Below are 20,081 nucleotides of genomic sequence, written 5' to 3'. Positions count from 1 at the left end.
CCCTGAAGACTGAAGTAATGGCTGCTGAAAATTCAGCTTTGCCATTTTTTCTTACACTATATGTGTACTGACTGAATAAATGAAAACAAGAGATTTATTTCTAAAATATTAATAAATGTGTAGTTTGTCAACTTTTACTCGTCGCCCTTCTATGTAGCCTTCTTCAAGGGCAGGTAACCTTTAAATTAGCCTAGCAGAACAAAGTAGTCTTTTGTGCAATCATTTTCCAGATCAAAGCTTTCAGTGCACGTTCATTGCTCTTTTATTGCAGATTTGTGGGCTATCCTGGTCATTATGGCACACTGTTTGGGATGCGGAATGAGGATGTGAGTGCTTTGCCTTTAGTTTTATGATTACAGTTTAGTGGTCATTAGCCAACAATATTTTGTAAAAAGATTAGAAATTAAAGTCATGCATTCCTGACAGCTTTGTAATAAAGACAAAACATCCACAATAGGTTGCACTGTATTTGTAGTGCGGACCAGGAGGTTGTCTGATAGAACTGGCTGAGCAGCTCTGCATCATCATGGTGGGAAAACAACTTATCAACAACGTTCAGGAGTTTGTCATCCCGTAGGTGTCTCCCTCAGAGCCCGACTCTTCATCAAACTAGTCATATTTTTTGCAGCTGTACTTAAAAGCTTATTATATTGTAGAGCAAACCACGTAGTATTTGAACTAAAAGACTTAAGTCTCAATACTGCAGAATCAAAATGATTTTATTTGGTCCTCTGAGAAAAGCAAGCCGGGTGCTGGGTGGGCACAGCAGTCTTCTGTGGAGGTGTATGTGTGGGTCAGGCTTAGCCTACATTGTGGAAAACATATTGAATGATTAATGAACATCTTAAAATGCAAAAACATTCCTGTGAGGGTTAGATTTATGGGTAGGGGATAAAAATATCAATTTAGAAATAAAACAACTATCATAGACAGGCTGTGTGCTTTCATGCAGCAGTGCGAGAATAAAAATGTGTGTAAACATGAGCAAGAATAGCTTTATGAATACTGATTGATTTGATTATTGATTCATCTGCATATATCACTGTAGGGTGCAATGAGCAGACAGATGACTGTATCACTGCCAGTACTGCAGCATGTATCTTCTTTAAGGTGACAGTTTTTGCGGTTTAGCAGAATAAATGCCACACAGGAAAAGCTTTTAGCACTCCCTTATCAATAATGCATCACCGGATCTTTCCAAACGAGCACAGTTCTATTTTAGACCTAGAAATAGCCTCAGAAGAGCCATCATCATCATCATCATCATCATCAGCAACAGAACACTGTGTCTATTGCTTTGGTGGTCTCATTCTCTCTTTCTCTCTCACTGCTTTTCAGTAAAATAAAGTCTTGGAGACAGAAACGGGCCTTATCATCTGTGAAAAAGGCCCAGAAGGCAGAGGAGCCTAAGCGCTGGGAGCAGGACTATGAGTTGATTCCATGTGAGGGGCTTTTTGACGAGTATCTGGAGATTGGTAAGATGATAATATTTCACTTTTTAATTAGATTTTTGCACCAAGTTTCTGTCAAAAAAATGTGTAGCTACTGACGCTGAAACATCATGGACCTCATTTCTTGAGGGGGGCACCAGTGGCAGTCCTGGCTCACTTGGTGTTCTAGACAAGACAAGACATGACAAATAAAAAACATTTCTAACAGCCAATCATTATATAAGAGTAAGTACACTACCATTCAAAAGTTTCGGGTTAGTTATTTTTGAGCATAAGTGAACTTACCGACCCCCAACTTTCCAACAGTAGTATTTATAATAGTGAATTTCTGTCAGTCATTTCTGCCAGTGTAGCGAAACATATTTTTACCTACAGTAATCATGCAACTTATTATAAACATTATATGGATGTGATGTTTCTGTATAGATGCTCTTGCTATGCTTGTAATGAACTTACAGTATTTGATCTTCATTGTTGCCAGTCCTGCAGTTTGGCTTCATCACCATTTTTGTGGCAGCCTTCCCTCTGGCTCCTCTCTTCGCCCTGTTGAATAACTGGGTGGAAGTAAGGCTGGACGCTTGTAAGTTTGTGTGTGAATACCGGAGACCCGTGGCAGAGCGAGCCCAGCACATCGGTGTGTGGTTCATCATACTAGAGGCGCTGTCCCACGTGTCTGTCATAGTCAATGTGAGTGCCTACAAAAAAGTATCCAATTAGCAAAATCTATTGCCAAAATTTTGTTGGCAAAAAAGGTCATATTGAAAGGTCATATTCATATTGAAATGGCTTTGCCTGCAAAATGTCATAGAGTAATGGTTAATGTGACTGCACCTTAAGTGTGGTACTTTTTGGTAAATACATAAATGACTCCACTTGTTACATTACATTATCTAACATTACCTTTTCAACATCTTGTAAGGATTCACAGTTGCTTGTTTCTCTACAGGCTTTCCTCATTGCATTTACCTCAGATTTTTTGCCTCGCCTGTTGTACCAGTACAAGTTTAACAATGACCTGCATGGTTATGTCAACTTCACGCTGGCTTACTCTCCACCCAGTTACAACTACTCCAGTCATACCGTATGCAGGTAACAGTGCTGATGCTGTTCTGTAGTGCAAGAAATCTGAAATCAGACTATATATCAGTTATGCATTGTAAACTTGCAAAAATATATTGCCTTATTTCAGGATGTTTTTAAATCATTATTATTTTTTTGTTTTTTTACGTTAGCCATGTTCTGATGTTTCTCAGGAGTGTCTTGGCTGTTGTACTGTTTTGCAGTAGAGGGGAAAAGTGTTAATCAAGGCAGTGAACAGTAAAATTGTAGCTGTCAGCACTGTTCGATTTTCTTCTCTTGTGGTCATTTTTTGTCATGACTTTTCTTGTTGTCAGATATAAAGCGTTTCGGGATGAAAATGGAAAATACACACTGGTGTATTGGGAGCTTCTGGCTGCAAGACTGGGCTTTATCATTGCCTTTGAGGTGATCATTGATCTTCCTCCTGCAAATCACATCACTGTCATATTATATATAATAAAAAAAAGTAAACTTTTTTTAAAAATAGTAAATAAAAAATACATTAGTAAATGAACAAACAAATAAAATAAAATTGAATACATGGACAAGTGGAGAAAAGTGCTTTAAACCATACAAATAATATAAATATACTATATAAATCTATATAAATAATATCACCAAAATCTTTCTTGATATACAGGCCTATATAAAGAACTGATATAAATATATAACTTTTTTTTATTAATAATTAAATAAAGAGATTTAAAAAGTCTGTCTTTGTCAACTAAAAATGTGAGCGACCTCGAATTGCGATAGTAAAATGGGTTGCTGATGGCAATTTACTTTGTCTGTATAATGACCTGATTGTTTATGGTCTCTTTATTACTATCTAATAATTATTTCTATTTTGTGGTCATCTTAGTAATAAAGTGTGTGTACTCATCCTCAGCATGTGGTGTTCTTTGTCCTGCGTGTCATCGACTGGATGGTTCCAGACATCCCTGAGTCCTTGGAGCTGAAGATCAAGCGGGAGCGTTACCTGGCTAAGCAGGCACTGGCTGATAAACAGGAGGCCCTGCTGGTGAGTAGCTTTACTTGATGTTAGTGCACATAGTGACGTCCACACCCTCCAGTGCCCACTCACTGTGAGCCATGCTTGTTCTCATTACCACTCACACCAGAGAGCTCAGAGACAGGCTGTGTCCGAAAGCTTAAGCAGCTGCTGCTGACCTGATCCCTCACTGCCTTAGCAGGCAATGACTCTGCAGGCAGCGTTTGTGCACAAAGGTACCTCACTAATTTCAAACAGACTTCTGGAGGAAGCAATACGGTTTAATGATCTACAAAAAAATAGAGAGAACTTTGGTGATTTGGTGAACTAAGCTACAGTTTTACTGTATTTTTGATCAAATAAATGCAGCCTTGATGAGCATAAGAGACTTCTTTCAAAAACATTAAAATATTTTAACGACCCCATACTTTTGAACAGTAGTGTGTAGTGGTATTTAGGGCAAAGTTCACTTCATTTAAATAAATAAATGTCATGATCAGTTTCATGCTATTTTCCTTTAATTTGCAATTTCTTTTTATTTCTATTCCTGTCTATTGTCACAAAAATATAATAAAAAAAAAAGAAATGTGTGTCATAGTTTTAGCACTCTAGTCAAAGTGGAGCAAAGACCTTCGTATTACCGTATTTTTGTACTGCCCTGGTTTATGTAGTCCACATATTCTGTAGAGTAGAGGGGGGGGGGAAAGATCAAAACATTTTTCAACCCACTTTTCTGGAAAATATGTTCGGATGATGCTCTGCTTCTGGTTGAGGTCAGAGTGTATATTTGGCTATGTGCACTGGATTCTGAGCAATGACGTAACCAAATGTTCAAGATTATGGGGAACCAAATGTAAAAGTTTAAGAGTCTGCCATTGAAAAACTCATATTGATCAGCCACCATTCTGAATATTGCCAGGATTTCAGTGTTTGTGGTGGTTATGGCCCTGTTCTAGGGCCATATTGTTTTTAATTAAACTGTCTTTTAAAATGTATTTTACTTACTTTATAATCATTTAGAAACTTTGTGTCTTTGGTAGTGTGGTGTGTACGTCTTTGTGGTCTGACCAGGCCCTTGTGTTTGTTGTCTTTTACCCAAAATAAAATTTATTAAGACTTGTAGTTTATAGTTGTCTCTGGATATTAAACTAAAATAGGAGAAAGTTTTTCAATATGTATATAAAAGACAGACTTTACCTTTTAAACAGATTGTACAGATCTAAATACATTTAAAAAAAATATATATAAAAAATATAATTAAACATGCTTGTCATCATTTACTCAAATTGTTCTAAACCTATATGAGTTTCTTTGTTCTGTTGAGGACAAAAGAAGATATTCTGAAGAATGCTGGTAACCAAACAGTTGCCAGTAGCCAATAACTTTCATAGAATGGAGAAAAAAAAATACCATGGAATTGAATGGCTGCCATCAACCGTTTGGTTACCAACATTCTTCAAAATATTTTCTCCTGTGTTCAGCAGAAGAAATAAACATACAGGTTTGGAACAACTTAAGGGTAAATTATGTCAAAATTTTCATTTTTGGGTGAACTATCCCTTTAATCAAATGTTGTGACTAATTGAGGATGCCTCTAAACAATGTACTTCTTTCTTTTTTCTTCTTATTTCTCTGCTTTTCTCCTTGTATGCTGGTCCTTGAAGCAAGCGAAGCGCCTTGCTACATGAGACTGACCTGCAGGGCAAGGGCTTCTCCAGAAGGGGGCATAGTCACTAAGAAAATGCTTTACACCCTCAAAAGTGATCCAAGAGGGACTTGTTTTGAGAAAAAAAAGCACTTGGACTGAAACAAAGCACTTGGACTGAAACTTGGCTTGGTTTTGTGGTGGTTGATTGAGTGGATGTGTGTGTGTTTGTGAGCATGCATTTCAAAATGTAGAGGTCTATGCCAAAATTGTACACTACCACATTACTTTAACAAACGGCTGTTTACATATGACTTCCTCTGGCTCCAGCTATACTAAGACATGTGATCACCTACACATCTCACTCTCTCTGCCCTTCCGGTAAATGATATATTCCTATTCGGATTTAGTGGGACGGCAGGGAGGTTTGCTTTTCTACATGAATACTAAAGTATATATTTGTACTACTGACAAAATGAAAATTGTGAAAGACATCAAGAAGCGTATTCTACATTGTGTTAGTGTGAAATGCTTCTCTGAATAATACCTTAATATATTTGCATTTGTCATGTCTATCTCTGGGCTGTTTAAGGAATTATGTTTTAAAATAAAGCTAGTTTCAATAACCGTTGAAAAGCCATTGAAGTGTTTACATGCTGGAGGACAGGGTTTAAAAGGATAGTTCAGCCAAAAGTGGAAAAACTCATGTCATTGCAAATAAATATGACTTTCTTTGTTCTGTGAAACACAAGAGACGCGTTGATTAATGTTCACACTGCTCTCTTCCATATAATGAAAGTGGATTATGATCGGGGCTGTCAAGCTTCAAATACGCACTGTAAAACAGGATCATAAGTGGTCCATGAGACCTGTGCATTAAATTCCAAATCTTATGAATAGGGATGCATTATTTGGGCAAAATGTGTTTAAAAAAAATTCAAGGTTTGCTGTGCTTGTTTGTAGGGCTGCACAATTTGGCAAAAAATAGTAATTATCAATATGATCAAGACTTTAAAAAACAGCCTTATGAGCATTTATTTTTTACAAATTTGGAAAGATGGTTGGCACATGTTGCGTTTCTAAATGCACGCCATAAGCAAGCCAAACAGTGTTGCAAAAAACAGTTTGTGTAGATCTGCATTTTCTGCGAACCAAGCTGCTCATTGCTGTGCTTCACGCTGAAACGCACACATTTAATTAAATCACAGCCTTTGATTTTTCTTTTAATTAATTGTGCAGCCCTACTTAAAGGGTTACTCCACCCCAAAATGAAAATTTTGTCATTAATCACTTACCCCCATGTCGTTCCAAACCCGTAAAAGCTTTGTTCGTCTTCGGAACACAATTTAAGATATTTTGGATGAAAACCGGGAGGCTTGTGACTGTCCCCTTGACAGTAAATAACACTGTCAAGGCCCAGAAAAGTATGAAAGACATCGTCAAAATATTCCATCTGCCATCAGTGGTTCAATCTGAATTTGGCTGAACAATGCCTAATTGTGCAAAAATGGTTAGCTTGAACGAGAATGAAAATGATATGCTTGAACAAGTTAGAAAGGTGAATAAGACATCAGTAATGCTAAGCCATTGAAGTTCTGTGTTCCAAAGCTGAGAGCCAATGCCAGCTGGCAAACGCTTCAGATCCTTAATCTTTGGTTAACACTCCATGTAGGCAACTTCTGCCCTACTTTTCAGCTCTACTTTCTGCAGAAGATCTCTGGTTCTCACATTCCATTTAATTTGATCAAACCATCAAGCTTTGTGTGAGCAACTTGCCCCTTTGAAACCCTTTACCAACCAAACATGCACCCTAATTCCACTATTTTTTTTAGTGGAATGGATCAAGCAACTCTGATTTATTAAAGTCAGAAGCAGACAGGTGTTTTGATAATGATTTGTCTCTAACCCCACCCACTTAAAAAACGAAAAAGAATCTCCATCACCTCAGGCTCTTTGACTCTCTCTCTCTCTCTCTCTCTCTCTCTCTCTCTCTCTCCTCCTCTTCTTCATTTTTTGATTGTTATGATTGCTGTGCGTTCCTACGCCATTCAACCTGCAGGAAGGGTTGATTGGTACATGTCAAGGTACTAAAGTATGCAACGTGGACAGCAGCCCTTATTAATAACGGACTCCATGTTCTTCATCACCTGCAGGAGTGACCCAGAACAGCCTGTTGCACAAAACTGACACTCTTTAATGTGCTTTCGCTCCTGAATAAACTAATTTCTTAGTGCAAACGCATCAATAATTACTACAGTTCAATAATTGGCTGGAGATTAACATGAATAGGTTTTATTTACCAAAGAGTTCAATTATATATTTTTCTGATCTTCTAGACTTTCACACAAGCTTGCTTGATAAACAACTCTTTCAGTTCTTCTTAAGCGAATAAATGAGGCGTGTAAAAGGGAGAGGAGTTAAAGAAGATTTAAAGAGCATATCTGAGTGAGTTTCGGCATGCCCTCTCAGCTACTTGCTGTCTTCAAACTGATACTTACCTAATTATACACACATGCACACACTCGCATGCATGAAGGGATATTCGCATAGTCTTCTTCCCACCCTCTAGCTCACGCCCCCATCAAACCCTCCTAGCCAACTGCCTGCTATCCACTTGCAAAGTACTGCTGTTGACACACAGGAATCCAAACCCACACCCACACACACACTCATTTCTCCCTCCTTGGCAGGAAGGACTCTCCTATGAACCAGACGACAGCGTGTGCCTCTCTCCTTTTCTTCTGCTGGCAGGTGTTTGAAATAAAACCATAAATAAGTGCAAGAGGGAGCCAGAGACAGCGCGAAAGAGAACGACAAATGTCTGTCTTCATTTTTTGCTGGAAAGAGCGGGAAATATGAGGGAAAAGGAATGATATGGAGGAGAAATCTGTATTTTTGAGTAGCTAGAACAGTTATTAGGGTTTTATTTGTCTACTGTCAACTATTTTTGTGTGTGAAGGGGATTGAAGAGAACACTTGGATCATCTTCGCTCAAGAGGCAACGTCGTGAGTTTGAGTGCAGCTGAGCGGAAACAAAGCAACCGAGAGGAACACAAGGCAGTCATGGACACTATAACACCTCAGCCACAATCCTGGATGACTTGGATTCGCACACTGGAGTTGGACCCTATCCAGCCCACACTCCACCGATACAAATGAGGTAGTTTTTTTTTTTGTACAGTAAATCTAAATCTGTGGAGATCTGTTGCTGCATTTTAGAGGATGTCACCACATTGTTCTGTGGAAAGACTATATTTTGTGTTAAACTAGCTTTAGTGGACCAACAGTCTGAGACCACACTGGAAATCTGGGATTCAGAATCTAATTTAATCTAGGAAATAAATGAAAAGCCTTCGGATTTTGAAAACAGAAACAATGCAATGAAGAAAACATATTTCAGATGCACAATTTCTAGGTCACTAATCAAGTAAATGAAGCATTGATCATGTGAACTACTTTGTACAGACAGTCAGATGTTCTTGCTTCCACTGAAGCTCAAGATTCTGTTTGATCATCTTAAATCATGATTGAGAACATGAACATCAGGTTTAACACAAAACTGTGGACTTCATGCAGCTTGTGTGCTGCTGGCATACTAAGAAAGTATGACATTCATATCAGTTTTTCAATTCAAATTCACTCACATTGTTGTTCATAGGCAAATATTCATAATAAATGAAATACAATTAAATTAAATGTATTATATTTGTATTTTATACATATGTTTGTATTATTACTATATAACAAAAGTAAACTTTAAATTTATTTTATTATTATTTTTTTATTAAAACATTGTCACTAGTGGTCTCAGATTTTCTATTCTTCCTGATTGTTAACTTCAGCTGAATCTTTATTTCGTCTATTGGTACTTCTTGACATTGTAATATTGCTGCCAACAGAATTATTCCTGTTTACTGGGTGACACGGTGAATGTTTAAGGTCACTAAACTTCTATTATATCATTTATATCTGTCCTGCTGGGTTGTAATGCCAAACAATTTTTTCTTGCTTGAACAGATGCTCATGCATGGAGTATAATGTTTTGATTTGCCACTCACCACCTGCATAGACAAATCTCATGATACGCCTGGGATATGGTCCAGTTTATAAAATCCTGGTATAGCAAGCAGAAACACTGTCCTCCAGCCCTGCTAACTTATATCAAATCAGATGCAAATATGCCTGTGCTACCGATCGCTTGCAAGCTACTTAATGTTGCATGCATAATAGTGTGATAGATTGCGTTGGATATGAGCCCTGAATATTCTACTGCTGCAGGGAGCAGATATGGTAAGTGTGTGCATACGTGAGCTTCTGTTGATGTGAGGGGCAGGTGACTGCATGTCTGGAACACGCTGTAAAAGAACTGCACATGGATAGAAGGCAGCACGACCATGAACTCATTGTCAGAGTTCTTTACTGTGTGTAACAATATAGAAATGTCAGTTTTTTTGCTGGGCTTTGTGCTGGTCAGTTATCCTCATGCATATCTCCTTTTTTGGCAGTTGTTTTTTTGCTGATATAAACCGATTTTTTCACACACACACACACACACACACACACACACATATATATATATATATATATAAACAGTTGTGATTATAAAATGCTCAAATATACACAATGAATTGTTTGTTTGACATAGGAATGAAGACGTGCATTGATGTTGCTCTTTTAGAACTCATAAAACCTAAGTAAGTTCCCGGATATGTGTCATTTACATTTTAACTTTGTCCCAGATCGATTTATTTGGAGAATAAAAAAATGACACAAATGAGATCATTGTTGATATGCAGTAAAAGAGTAAAACTATAAAATAATTGTGGATAGCAAAGTCCAGATAATTTGCTCTTAGGAGAGATTGATAAGAAATGTTTGCTTTCATATTGATAGGGTTTAATATTACTTTTAGTATATATATATATTTTTTTTAATTCCTGAAAGAAAATAATATACTATTTATTTATTTATGGAATTAAAAATATCTAGTGTTATTTTATTATTATTTATATGCTAAGCTAGGTTTAGTAATTTAGTAATTAAATGTATTTTAATTATATATATATATATATATATATATATATATATTAGTTAACAGTGATGGGAAGTTATGAAAATAACATGGCAGTTCATCCAGTAAAATCAATAGTACATCTACATGTTTTTAAACAGGAGATCTGTCTACTTGCTTGATTATTTACTCAGCTGTCATAAATCTGGACAATATGATCTTCCATCGAAGTCATGATTAATAGAGTGTTGTAGCGTCGTCATTTTGTGTGTCTATTAATGTGTATGTGACTTACTTGTCTGTTTTCTTATAAGGTCATATAGACTGATTGTTCCATACCATGTGTGGAGCATGTGTTTGGAGAGTGTTTTCTTTTCTTTCTGAGCGGGAGGGTGTGACATCCTCTTTATGACCTAGCACCTGTCTGATGGAAGGCTTTATGTTCTCCTCTACACTGCTGTGCGGTAATAGCAATTATCCCAGCTGCCCAGAGAAAATTATTAAAAAGCAGAAACCTCGCAGCTTAAACTGGCTTTATAACATCCAAGTTTAGGTAATTTTCCTGGAAACTGTGATCCATTTAACGTGAGTCATGAGTGAATGCCCACATGAGGATGTGGGGTAAACAAAAAAGTATCATGTCACAATAAAATCTCCCTGCCTTATTCATTCTCATCCTGTATAGCCTCAGAAATCATTGTCTGCATTTGCTGCATAACACCATTGGACGTGTAAGAGATATCCTTTTAGTATTAGAGTCATTATATCCCTCAAAAAATGGGTTCTTTTTGAATGTAGTGAGATCAGGTGATTTTTATACATGCAGACTACATGGACCTGGTGACCTTTTTGAATTCTCTTGTGAAACTATTCCTTCATCTCCATTGACATCTATGACTAAAGACCCATGAACACATTGAATTTGTAGGATGTGTGTTTGAGCATGGATGGATCCCACAGGGTGTGGTTTGATGACGCTGTGCTTTAGTTAAAATGTTGGCAGATATGAACATCAGAGAGATAGTGCAGGCGGCCAGACCCTTGGAATGTCTATCGTAACCTGTGGCTTGCCGCTCCTCCTGGCCGTGCCAGTCTATGTGTGTGTTTGTATGACTCATTGCATTCTCATAGTTCTCAGCAGGTCTGGATTGCTCATACTGTATATGCTGGTAGAGATAAGAACAGACTGGAGGGAGCAATAGATGGCACGGCATGTTTGGTAACAATACAACTGATCTAGCATGTGTACAAGGAAAATACACTGTTTTTTACTCTTTAAGGCCAATGTTAAGACGTCATTTTTTGTGTCAGATCAATTAATCGATTAAAAAAATTCATTAAAATTGCAATGAGTACACATCTTCTATGATGAGCATGTTTGTAATTTCTGAATTAAAATTCATCTAGATATTTTTAGGACATAAAGTAAATTAATATCAGGGTGATATAAGTGTCTGGGTTTCATATTGAAGAAAAAAAGGCAAATGGAAAATAAAAGGAAATCTTATTAGGTAGATTACACATTAAAATGATTATAAATTAACTTTTCCACGACATTCTAATTTATTGAGATGCACCTGTACAGTATATGTCTTTTTTTTAAATATATATAAAATATATAAATAAATATATATTTAATATATAAAATATATATATTTAAAAGAATGATTAAGATATACTCATTTGTGTTCAAGGTGTAACCAAAATATGCTTTTTACTTTGTCATAAATGTACTTTTTTATGGTTACACCACATGACATTTTTAGACATTTTTACTTTATCGATCTTTTACGCCATTGACCCACATGCCATGATATATAAATATGGTAATAAATCAGTTCCATGGTTTCCATGGTATTCAGTCACCATGGTGCAACCACGGTACTTTTTGTCACTGTCATGTCAGAAATAGTTATTTGTATCGTTTGACTTTAGTGTAATGCATGCAATTTCTGAGACCGATTTTTAGTTCATTTTATCCCATACAGCAAATTCTAACTCCTCCCCGTCCCTCCCATGGTCTGTCCTGTGTAAGGAGCACCTGCCCCATCACCTGTCAGTTGGAGGCAACAGGCTGATTCTGTATCTGCACCTACATGTACCAGAGATGCAGTCTGGGGAAAAGGACGCCATGCCACACCCAGTAATACTCCGTTCTAGCTCTTCGTGTGCAAAAACGTTCTCTCCTCACTTACCTTCATTTAGCTTGCCGCATTCAGGTCAACAGGGCCACTCAGGGTGGAATGGGTATCTAAAGCCCCTTCACTCAACTCTGTTAGTCTGCCTGGCCTTAAAGGGCTTGTAAGGGCTAAAAAAACAGCAGAGCTCACCTGCGGAATGAACAGATGGTGACGGAAGAGGTTTGGGGAGCAATAAGAACAGACCTTGTTTGTGTGACTGCACGCTATTAGTGCCTTCCACAATAGTCAGCACAGATAGGATGCAGACACACAAATGAGGCCTGTTCTTGTTGCGTGAGCTCAGACAGACAAGACTCTTGTTTGTACTCGGGTACAGCTTACTGGGCAATTTAAGTGGAATGACAGAAGCGCAGTTATTTGGGGAATGTGGAAAGTGTCAGAGATCTTTGTTGGGATTGGGGGTCGACCATGATAATGAACTTGCTTTTCTTTGGCTAACAAAAGGCTTAATGGTTAACCATTTATATTGTGTCCTCATTTTGCTTTTACAAATGGCCATTGAATTTCAAGACTATACTATAAAAGAAACAGGTTATGATTGTTGGAAGGCTCTATCACTTTTTATTTGTCATTTGAAGGAACTTTTTATGGTTTAAAAACATAGGAACATTTGCCTATAAAAAGCTAAGTTAGCTCTTAATGACAGGAGGTGTGGATATCTTGACATATTTTTGTGTACGCTTGCACAAATGTGTGTCAGAGCAGGAGTGGATGAGTTTTGGTTTTTGCGTGGTGCACATATTTGTGTTTGTCTATGAAAAGCGATCCTGAAAAAGCCAAGCCCTACAGGTATGTGTAAAAGTCTTTTTTTTTCTGGCTCTGCTCTGCACACACCTGTTTAGCTACACAGCCTTCAGGCTTTTCAGGCGCTCGGCTGGCTTGGCCCTAATGTGAATAAAACAATTTGTGTGAGTGTTATTACATGGATTGACCTGAATACAGTCTCTCAGAGAAAATCTTAAGAAATACCATCAATGCAGGTATTATGTGGCGATTTCCCATGATTTTTTTTAAAAGTTTAAAACATATTGAAATAAAATTTAGTATAGCACTCACTGTTTTTGTTTTAAGTTAATTTAATGAACCATTATTTTACCTTCTTTATTTTGCAAAATATTCATGCATTAACTATAATTTATTCTTAGTAATTTTTTTTTTTGTGCATTTTAAAGGGGTCATATGATGCGATTTCAAGTTTTCCTTTCTCTTTGGAGTGTTACAAGCTGATTGTGCATAGATAAGATCCCTGAAGTTGCAAAGACTAAACTCAAAACCAAAGAGATATTCTTTATCAAAGTTAAGACTCTGCCACACCCCCCTAAAACGGCTCATTCTAACACGCCCCCACATATCTACATATTCTGTTACACCAAATACACCAAATAATGATCTTTAAAAAAGCATCATATGACCCCTTTAATAAATAAAAAATAAACTTTAGACTATTTATACTGCACCACTTGAGCATTAAAATGGTTATATCTGCATGTTAAAATGTCACAAACACTAACTTTGGTCTGCTGCATGGTCAGTCTCAAGGTGTATGCAGTATAGCGATCACATTTCAAAACAAGCTGTTCTGAGTGACTAGTCTTTACCTGTCCATAATAAAGCAGAGGGAGGGGGAGCATTTGCCTGGCTCAGTTCACCTCCTGAGCAGTGAGTGAAAGAAAACAGGAAGTTGAGTGTGAATGAGTGTGACGTAAATGGAGCGGTGAAAATAGGCCATCTTTTCAATGTGACAAATTTAACGGTATGTTAAAGAACTGATTGAGCTGTATAAATCTTACCAACATCAACAGGGCTAGTGAGTGTCATGTCAATTTTACTTGTAAATCATGATACCGTGACCTGACAAAGAGATGTTTGCAACCCATTTTACTTTCATAATCTGATGTATTTCCAAGTGTAAACTGTAGGGGCAGGACTTGATTTAATCTATTGGGAATTGATTGGATCTCCAAAAGTAAGCGTTACGCAGCAGAATCGAGACAGACCTAATGTGAGTTAGCTAAAATAATGCCTAAATACTTATTTTGCTATTCACATCCAGTGAGTAACGTGGACGGACAAGCAAAATAATTTCAGAAGAAGAGCAAATTATTATTTATTGATTTAAAGATTAAGAAGACAAATTATTTTGTCTTTGTAATAACATGCACTAAGGAATCGCTCACAATAACACAGAGAACATGCATTAATTTGGGGCAGTTTGATTTTACTTGATTTTAAGCACTTTTATTTATGAAATTTGCTTTGATTTTCTCTCTTAGAAAGACTTTTTTTTTCTTTTTTCCTTGTTGATGCTTTTTGGGTTATTTGTTGATTTGTAGATCAATAAATTAATGTAAAGTCCCTATTGCAACTTGTTTTCTATTAAATGAACATTAACAAGCAATGCTTGCAATAAAAAACACAAGTGTCTACAATTAAACCTTCAAAGAGATTTGAAAGCTCTTAAATTTAAGTGAGAGACTAAGCAAGTGCCTAACCAAACCTAGGTGGGACTTTAACGTGAAGCAGTGCGGTACCTTCTTAAATATCCTACAGATGGATTATTCAATCAGAGCAATGTTAAATGTAAAAAAACGTAAAATCAATGTAATTGTTTCCACACTCAGCGCTTGTGCTTGTGTGCCTAACACTCCTGTATTTGACTGGGTGTGTCTAGTATGGGAGGTGTTAATGCTGAAAGAAGGTGAGTGCACAGATGTCCTAAAGATGTGGTAACATTTTTCTTTAAGATGAGACCGTGGGGTTCAAGGTGGTCTAAAGAAGCTCAGCTTGTTATAATAATACCTTAAACCAGGTATTGTTACACCTATGGGCTTCTCTCTCTGTTGTGTTTGGAGTTGAGAGGGTTGAGGGCAACGTCAATGCTTTGTGAATGTGAAAAGGGATTTCGGTGTCTGTCTTGATGGAGTAGGTGGAGGAAGGCCTCAGGCACTTTGAAGGATCAGACCCCACACCAAACATAAACAAAGAAGTGTTCTTCACCTCCAGATGTCCTCACTCACCCCATCAGAATTTAAATGCTCCTATATATAATCTGCAATGATATGATAATCTCTAAAAAAAATGTTCTAGAAAAATACTTTTACAAATTAGGTGTCCATTATAAAGTAATCCATAATGTTATTTAAAGAGAAGTGAACAGTCAAATTAGACAGTCTTAGGGCAGAAACAGTTGCTTAAAATTAGGTTCACAGTCTGTATAGCTTTAAAAGTTATGTATTAACCTTTTACAATAAAAGTGCTGTATATTTTAAGGCCACGTCATGCCAGGAAACTATTAAAGGTATAATTCTGTCATCATTTACTTATATTGTACTAAATCTGTATTCTGTTTTTTTTTCCCCCATGGAGACTTTTTGAATAACTGCTACACAGTAGTTCTTTTCCATACTTTTCCAAACTACAATCCATCATCAAAACATTCAGGTTTGGAACGACCAAACTGTTGATCAAAATGATCAAAACCTGAATGTTTTGAAGTAATGATGAGTATATAAAGCCAGAATATTAATTTTTCAGTGAACTATCCCTTTAATATTTGACTAATTATGTCTGTCTTTTGTTTTGTTACCCCCTGCATATTGCCATCAAGTTGCAGCAGCTGAAAATGAGCTGAAGTGTGAGAGTGAGAGTGAGGCAGATGCCATGATGCACCCTGAATCTGAGCTCTCTGTCACAGGCCAATTAGACCAGCGGTGTCAGCCTGCTTCAGAGCAATGTAACATACAAACATAAGCCCATGACACCACACTGTTAGACCCTGTGCTCAAACAAGCAAAAAGTTATAGAAATTAAGAGGGGAAAGGCTATTTGTGGTCTTTTTGGTGCTTTCACTGTGACTTTATAAATTGTGTATAGTTATTTCTATCATGACATCTCTGAAGATTTTAGCATGGTAATGGATATGACAATGTTAGTGTATTTGCGGAATTAGTCTTGGTGGAATAGATCTGCTACGCTGCTGAATTGCTTCTGCTGTTGGTCGTTGCTGTTGTTGTAGATTATTGCTGCTGCTGCAAAGCAAGTATAGGAACTTGCTGCTGCCAACACACGATACGGTGCTGTGAGTATTTAAGACATACTGCTGCCACACAAATAGCATATAAAATAACCCGTAACACATCTATACAGGTGGAGCTGGGGAAGGTGGAGGGTTTCCACTAGTGGATGCGAACCAGCCATTTAATTGTAAAGCAGCAAGCTTATTGGCTGTGTATGCAACATGAACCAATCAGCTTGTGCCAAGTAGTTTAAGGCTGTGAATATCATCAGTTTGCATTAACGACCCATCTGCCTGCGCCATCTAGAGTTTCATGACAGAACCTGGCATTTATAAAAATTTATTTTACACTAGGACTTAATGTGATTTAGTGACAGCTATACGTTATGAAAAAAAGTTATTTTGCTTAATTTCAAATACAAAATTTGCCCTCATTGTTATTGTTGACGTTGCTGAATGTTTTAGTTATATTTGTGGATTCATGTGGTTCCTAACAGCCTCTATTGGCTTTTGCAGCATTGTTTTCTTTAATCATATACTGTAGCTACAATGAAGATGGTAGTTTTCTATTCATTTACTTTGTTGACGCCCTGACTTACAGGAACCCTCCAAAATTACAGGGAGAATGTATACAACAAAGACCAAAACATAAGGAAATAATATGTTGAACATGGAAAATTACATGGTGGATTTTACTAAATATTGTAAAATGGGTAAGACATCAAACTGAATGTATGGAATAGCTGTATTGTAATGGGCTGTAATGCAGTGTATTATTGAATTTATGTTATAGTAATAGCTATGCACAGCATTCACAAAATTACTCCTACTATTTGTACAGTACATTTAATTTGTGTAAAGAGTTTTACATTTATATTTTTCCACAGTTCCCAAGTTTTGCATGCATGATTTGACATACTTCTAAGTGACATAGGATATTTAGCAAGAAAGACCATATGGCAAATGTGAGTTTGTTAAAGCATTGCCTTAATATCTCTTTGGCTTTTGGCTTACATTATCTAATAGCCCACACAGTCATTACATGAGCAGAAAAGAAAAGTAATTTCAGAGGAAGAAATAAAGTAATTATATTATGATTATAGATTACAAAGACATTAAATGAAGAATAACAACTGACCAATTGACTTTTATTTCTGTGTGCATGTAAAGAATCCAGATTCATTCCTTAAATCTCACATCTCCTTTGCACCTAACAGCATTCTCTGGCGAAATAAAGGGACCTTTGTTTAGAGTAGGGAACAGGTAACCATTTGTGCAGTGTGTTTGTTGTACAGATGTGGGTATAGTTTTTATCAGTAGAGGGTCAGATTGTGTTTTTGCTTGTGGATCATGTTGAATCATGCAGTTGGATTTAGCTGAGTGTACATTCAGCTTTAAAAGAGAAACTGAGATGGGGGAGACTCAGGTTCTTTTGTGTCCTCTCAAAAAAAAAGAAATACATGTACAGATGTTGTTTGAGGGTTTAAAGATTAGCAATAGTTAGTTTCAAAACTATCACATTAAACAATGATTTATTTAGTTTTACATTATATTTGTTGGTTGATAACATACAGACACCTAAATTGCATGTAAGGTAGAGTTTAAGGCACCTAGGGGCAGCCCAACTAGCATCCTCTGGTGCATTTCACCTCCAAGTTTAGAAAACATCTTTCTTTATTTCATGGGTCAGTGAATAAGGCAGATGTGGGTCATCAGCACTGACAGTTTGCTGAGCCTTCATTGCTTTAATAGCCCAGGAAATGTCATAGCTCAAGCTATCTCAGGCTTGCCTGTCCCTCAGGGCAAGACACTGAATACTAATAAGCGTTGCTTCTCCCATGACCTAGATTTGTTTGGGTAAATAGAGAGCTGTTTGGAAATATGTATGAAAAAACTCTTCCAAGATGACCTTCTCAGTCAGGGTCCTTTTCGTGAAGCATTCCATCTCAGGTATAAGCTGCTAGCAAGTCTAGACACTTGCCCATTATCATAGTTGGAGAGAATGGAGTGTCCTCGTATGACTGCCTTGATACCTTCATGCAGAAGCTGCATTACAGAAGCAGTTTTGAGTAAGGAATCCAGCTGTAAATGATGTAGACAAGTATAGAGGATTAGGGCGGCATGCTGCGCTCTTTAATTAGAACAGGAAGATGCAGCAGCAGCGACTGAGCCAAGTCTGCCACAGGGGGAAGAGCAGAGCCTGTTCAGAGAGACTTAACTTTACCCAGTGGAACACCAAATCCACTAAGAACTGCAGAGAGGAGCCAAGCTTTACTGTGCATAAATCTGTGCTGGCACAACAAAAACATTGGCCAGAGGGATCTACTCCACTGTGCTCAAATTTGGAGATGCAGCGTCTGTCAAGACAATAGTTATGTGGGTGATAGTTATGCAAGTTATAATATCTTAAATTTTTTTCTGTCTGTTTTTCTTTCCTAATTTCTGTGCAGTACCCATGTGCCTCTTGAGCCATGCTCCCCGGCTATGGATTCTCTCCTGTCCTTGATTTCCAGCCTCACCTCCAAGTGTTCCATTGCAGAGGCGAGAGCTCTGACATGTGGTTCCCAGGCTCAGTTGAGACCCAGGCTCTGAGCGACTCTAGGGAAGGCAGGCCTCTCCTGCGACAGCATCAACACATTGCTGTGTGTCAGCAAGAGACGTTGGCCTTCATTGACCTTCAACAGCCAAGCGTTAATGGTTTCCAATCACACACACTGGAAAATTGTAGTTCCTCTCTTTGCTCCAAGCCTGTCAGATGCAATGGAAATGGTCCATCTGATTTTGTCGAGAATGGGAGTACAGACACAACACTGGACAATTATTTGACCCAGGATACCAATAATGTGGAAGGGGTTCAGGATCAGATGTGGACACCCATTACTGTTTTACCTGAAACAGTTTATGAAAAACCTGAACCAGGAGTTAAGGGTCTCAGTTCTCGAGACTTGTTTCTGCCTCTATCCCCTACATATGAACCTGAGAACAGGAACTCTTTGGAGCCTCAGCAGCTAAGCTCCCCCCCTTCCCCCTTAGATTTCCAGAGTCTGGACCCATTTCGCCTTCAAAGACGCACCTCTTTGGGATCCATAAAGGAGAAGTCCATAAGTAAGTGCCTCTTTCAATTAAGCCTTGACACATTGTTCCTACATTCCTGCTTTAAACAACAAATAGTTTGTCACAATTAGGGATATACCGGTATCAAATTCTCATGTTGCGATTAATTGCTAATGCTTTTATCACGGTATACGGTATTATCCCGATATTGAAATTTAGTTTAAAAAAAGTGCTGTCATAATACAGTATAACAGGTTTAATAACTTTTTTCTTATAACAAAAATAACTGAACATTTAAATGCAATAAAGCAATACAGAAAAATGTATAAAGTTAAAAGTTTTACACAGATTAAAGTGCAAAAGAACTATAAAGACCAATAGGTATCACTTTACAATAAGACCTCATTAGTTAACCTTAGTTAATGCATTAACATTCACAATGAGCAATAGCTACATTTGCTACAGAAGTTATTAATCTTTGTTTAAAAAATACAAGTCTTAGTTCATGTTAGCTCATTAAATAACACAATTGCAACTTTCGATTTTAACAACGTGTTATTAAATATTGTAATTACCTAAGATTAATGAATGTTTAGAAGAATTTTTCATTGGCAGTTTATGTTAACTAATGAA

General features: G+C 37.2%; 2 protein-coding genes across 2 annotated transcripts in view; both read left to right on the top strand.

Annotated features, from left to right (window-relative positions):
• Positions 1-5,867, top strand: part of LOC107687426 (anoctamin-7-like) — a 14,147-nt gene extending 8,280 nt beyond the window's left edge. Inside the window, exons 15-23 of the mRNA XM_016484770.1 lie at positions 124-173; positions 272-326; positions 476-573; positions 1,339-1,475; positions 1,933-2,138; positions 2,398-2,540; positions 2,846-2,936; positions 3,421-3,552; positions 5,187-5,867. Coding sequence (XP_016340256.1) covers positions 124-173; positions 272-326; positions 476-573; positions 1,339-1,475; positions 1,933-2,138; positions 2,398-2,540; positions 2,846-2,936; positions 3,421-3,552; positions 5,187-5,210 — 936 coding nt within the window. The 3' untranslated portion in view covers positions 5,211-5,867. The remainder of the gene's footprint in view (positions 1-123; positions 174-271; positions 327-475; positions 574-1,338; positions 1,476-1,932; positions 2,139-2,397; positions 2,541-2,845; positions 2,937-3,420; positions 3,553-5,186) is intronic.
• Positions 5,868-7,818: 1,951 nt separating this feature from the next.
• LOC107687425 (rho guanine nucleotide exchange factor 19-like) overlaps positions 7,819-20,081 on the top strand; it is a 26,084-nt gene continuing 13,821 nt past the window's right edge. Inside the window, exons 1-2 of the mRNA XM_016484768.1 lie at positions 7,819-8,327; positions 18,845-19,499. Of these exons, the coding sequence (XP_016340254.1) occupies positions 18,866-19,499 (634 nt within the window). The 5' untranslated portion in view covers positions 7,819-8,327; positions 18,845-18,865. The remainder of the gene's footprint in view (positions 8,328-18,844; positions 19,500-20,081) is intronic.

This window comes from Sinocyclocheilus anshuiensis, unplaced genomic scaffold (assembly GCF_001515605.1).
Source record: "Sinocyclocheilus anshuiensis isolate Anshui unplaced genomic scaffold, SAMN03320099.WGS_v1.1 scaffold1114, whole genome shotgun sequence".
NCBI classification, from domain to species: Eukaryota; Metazoa; Chordata; class Actinopteri; order Cypriniformes; family Cyprinidae; genus Sinocyclocheilus; species Sinocyclocheilus anshuiensis.
Note: the sequence above shows the minus strand (reverse complement) of the source record. Positions and strands in the feature narration are given on the sequence as shown.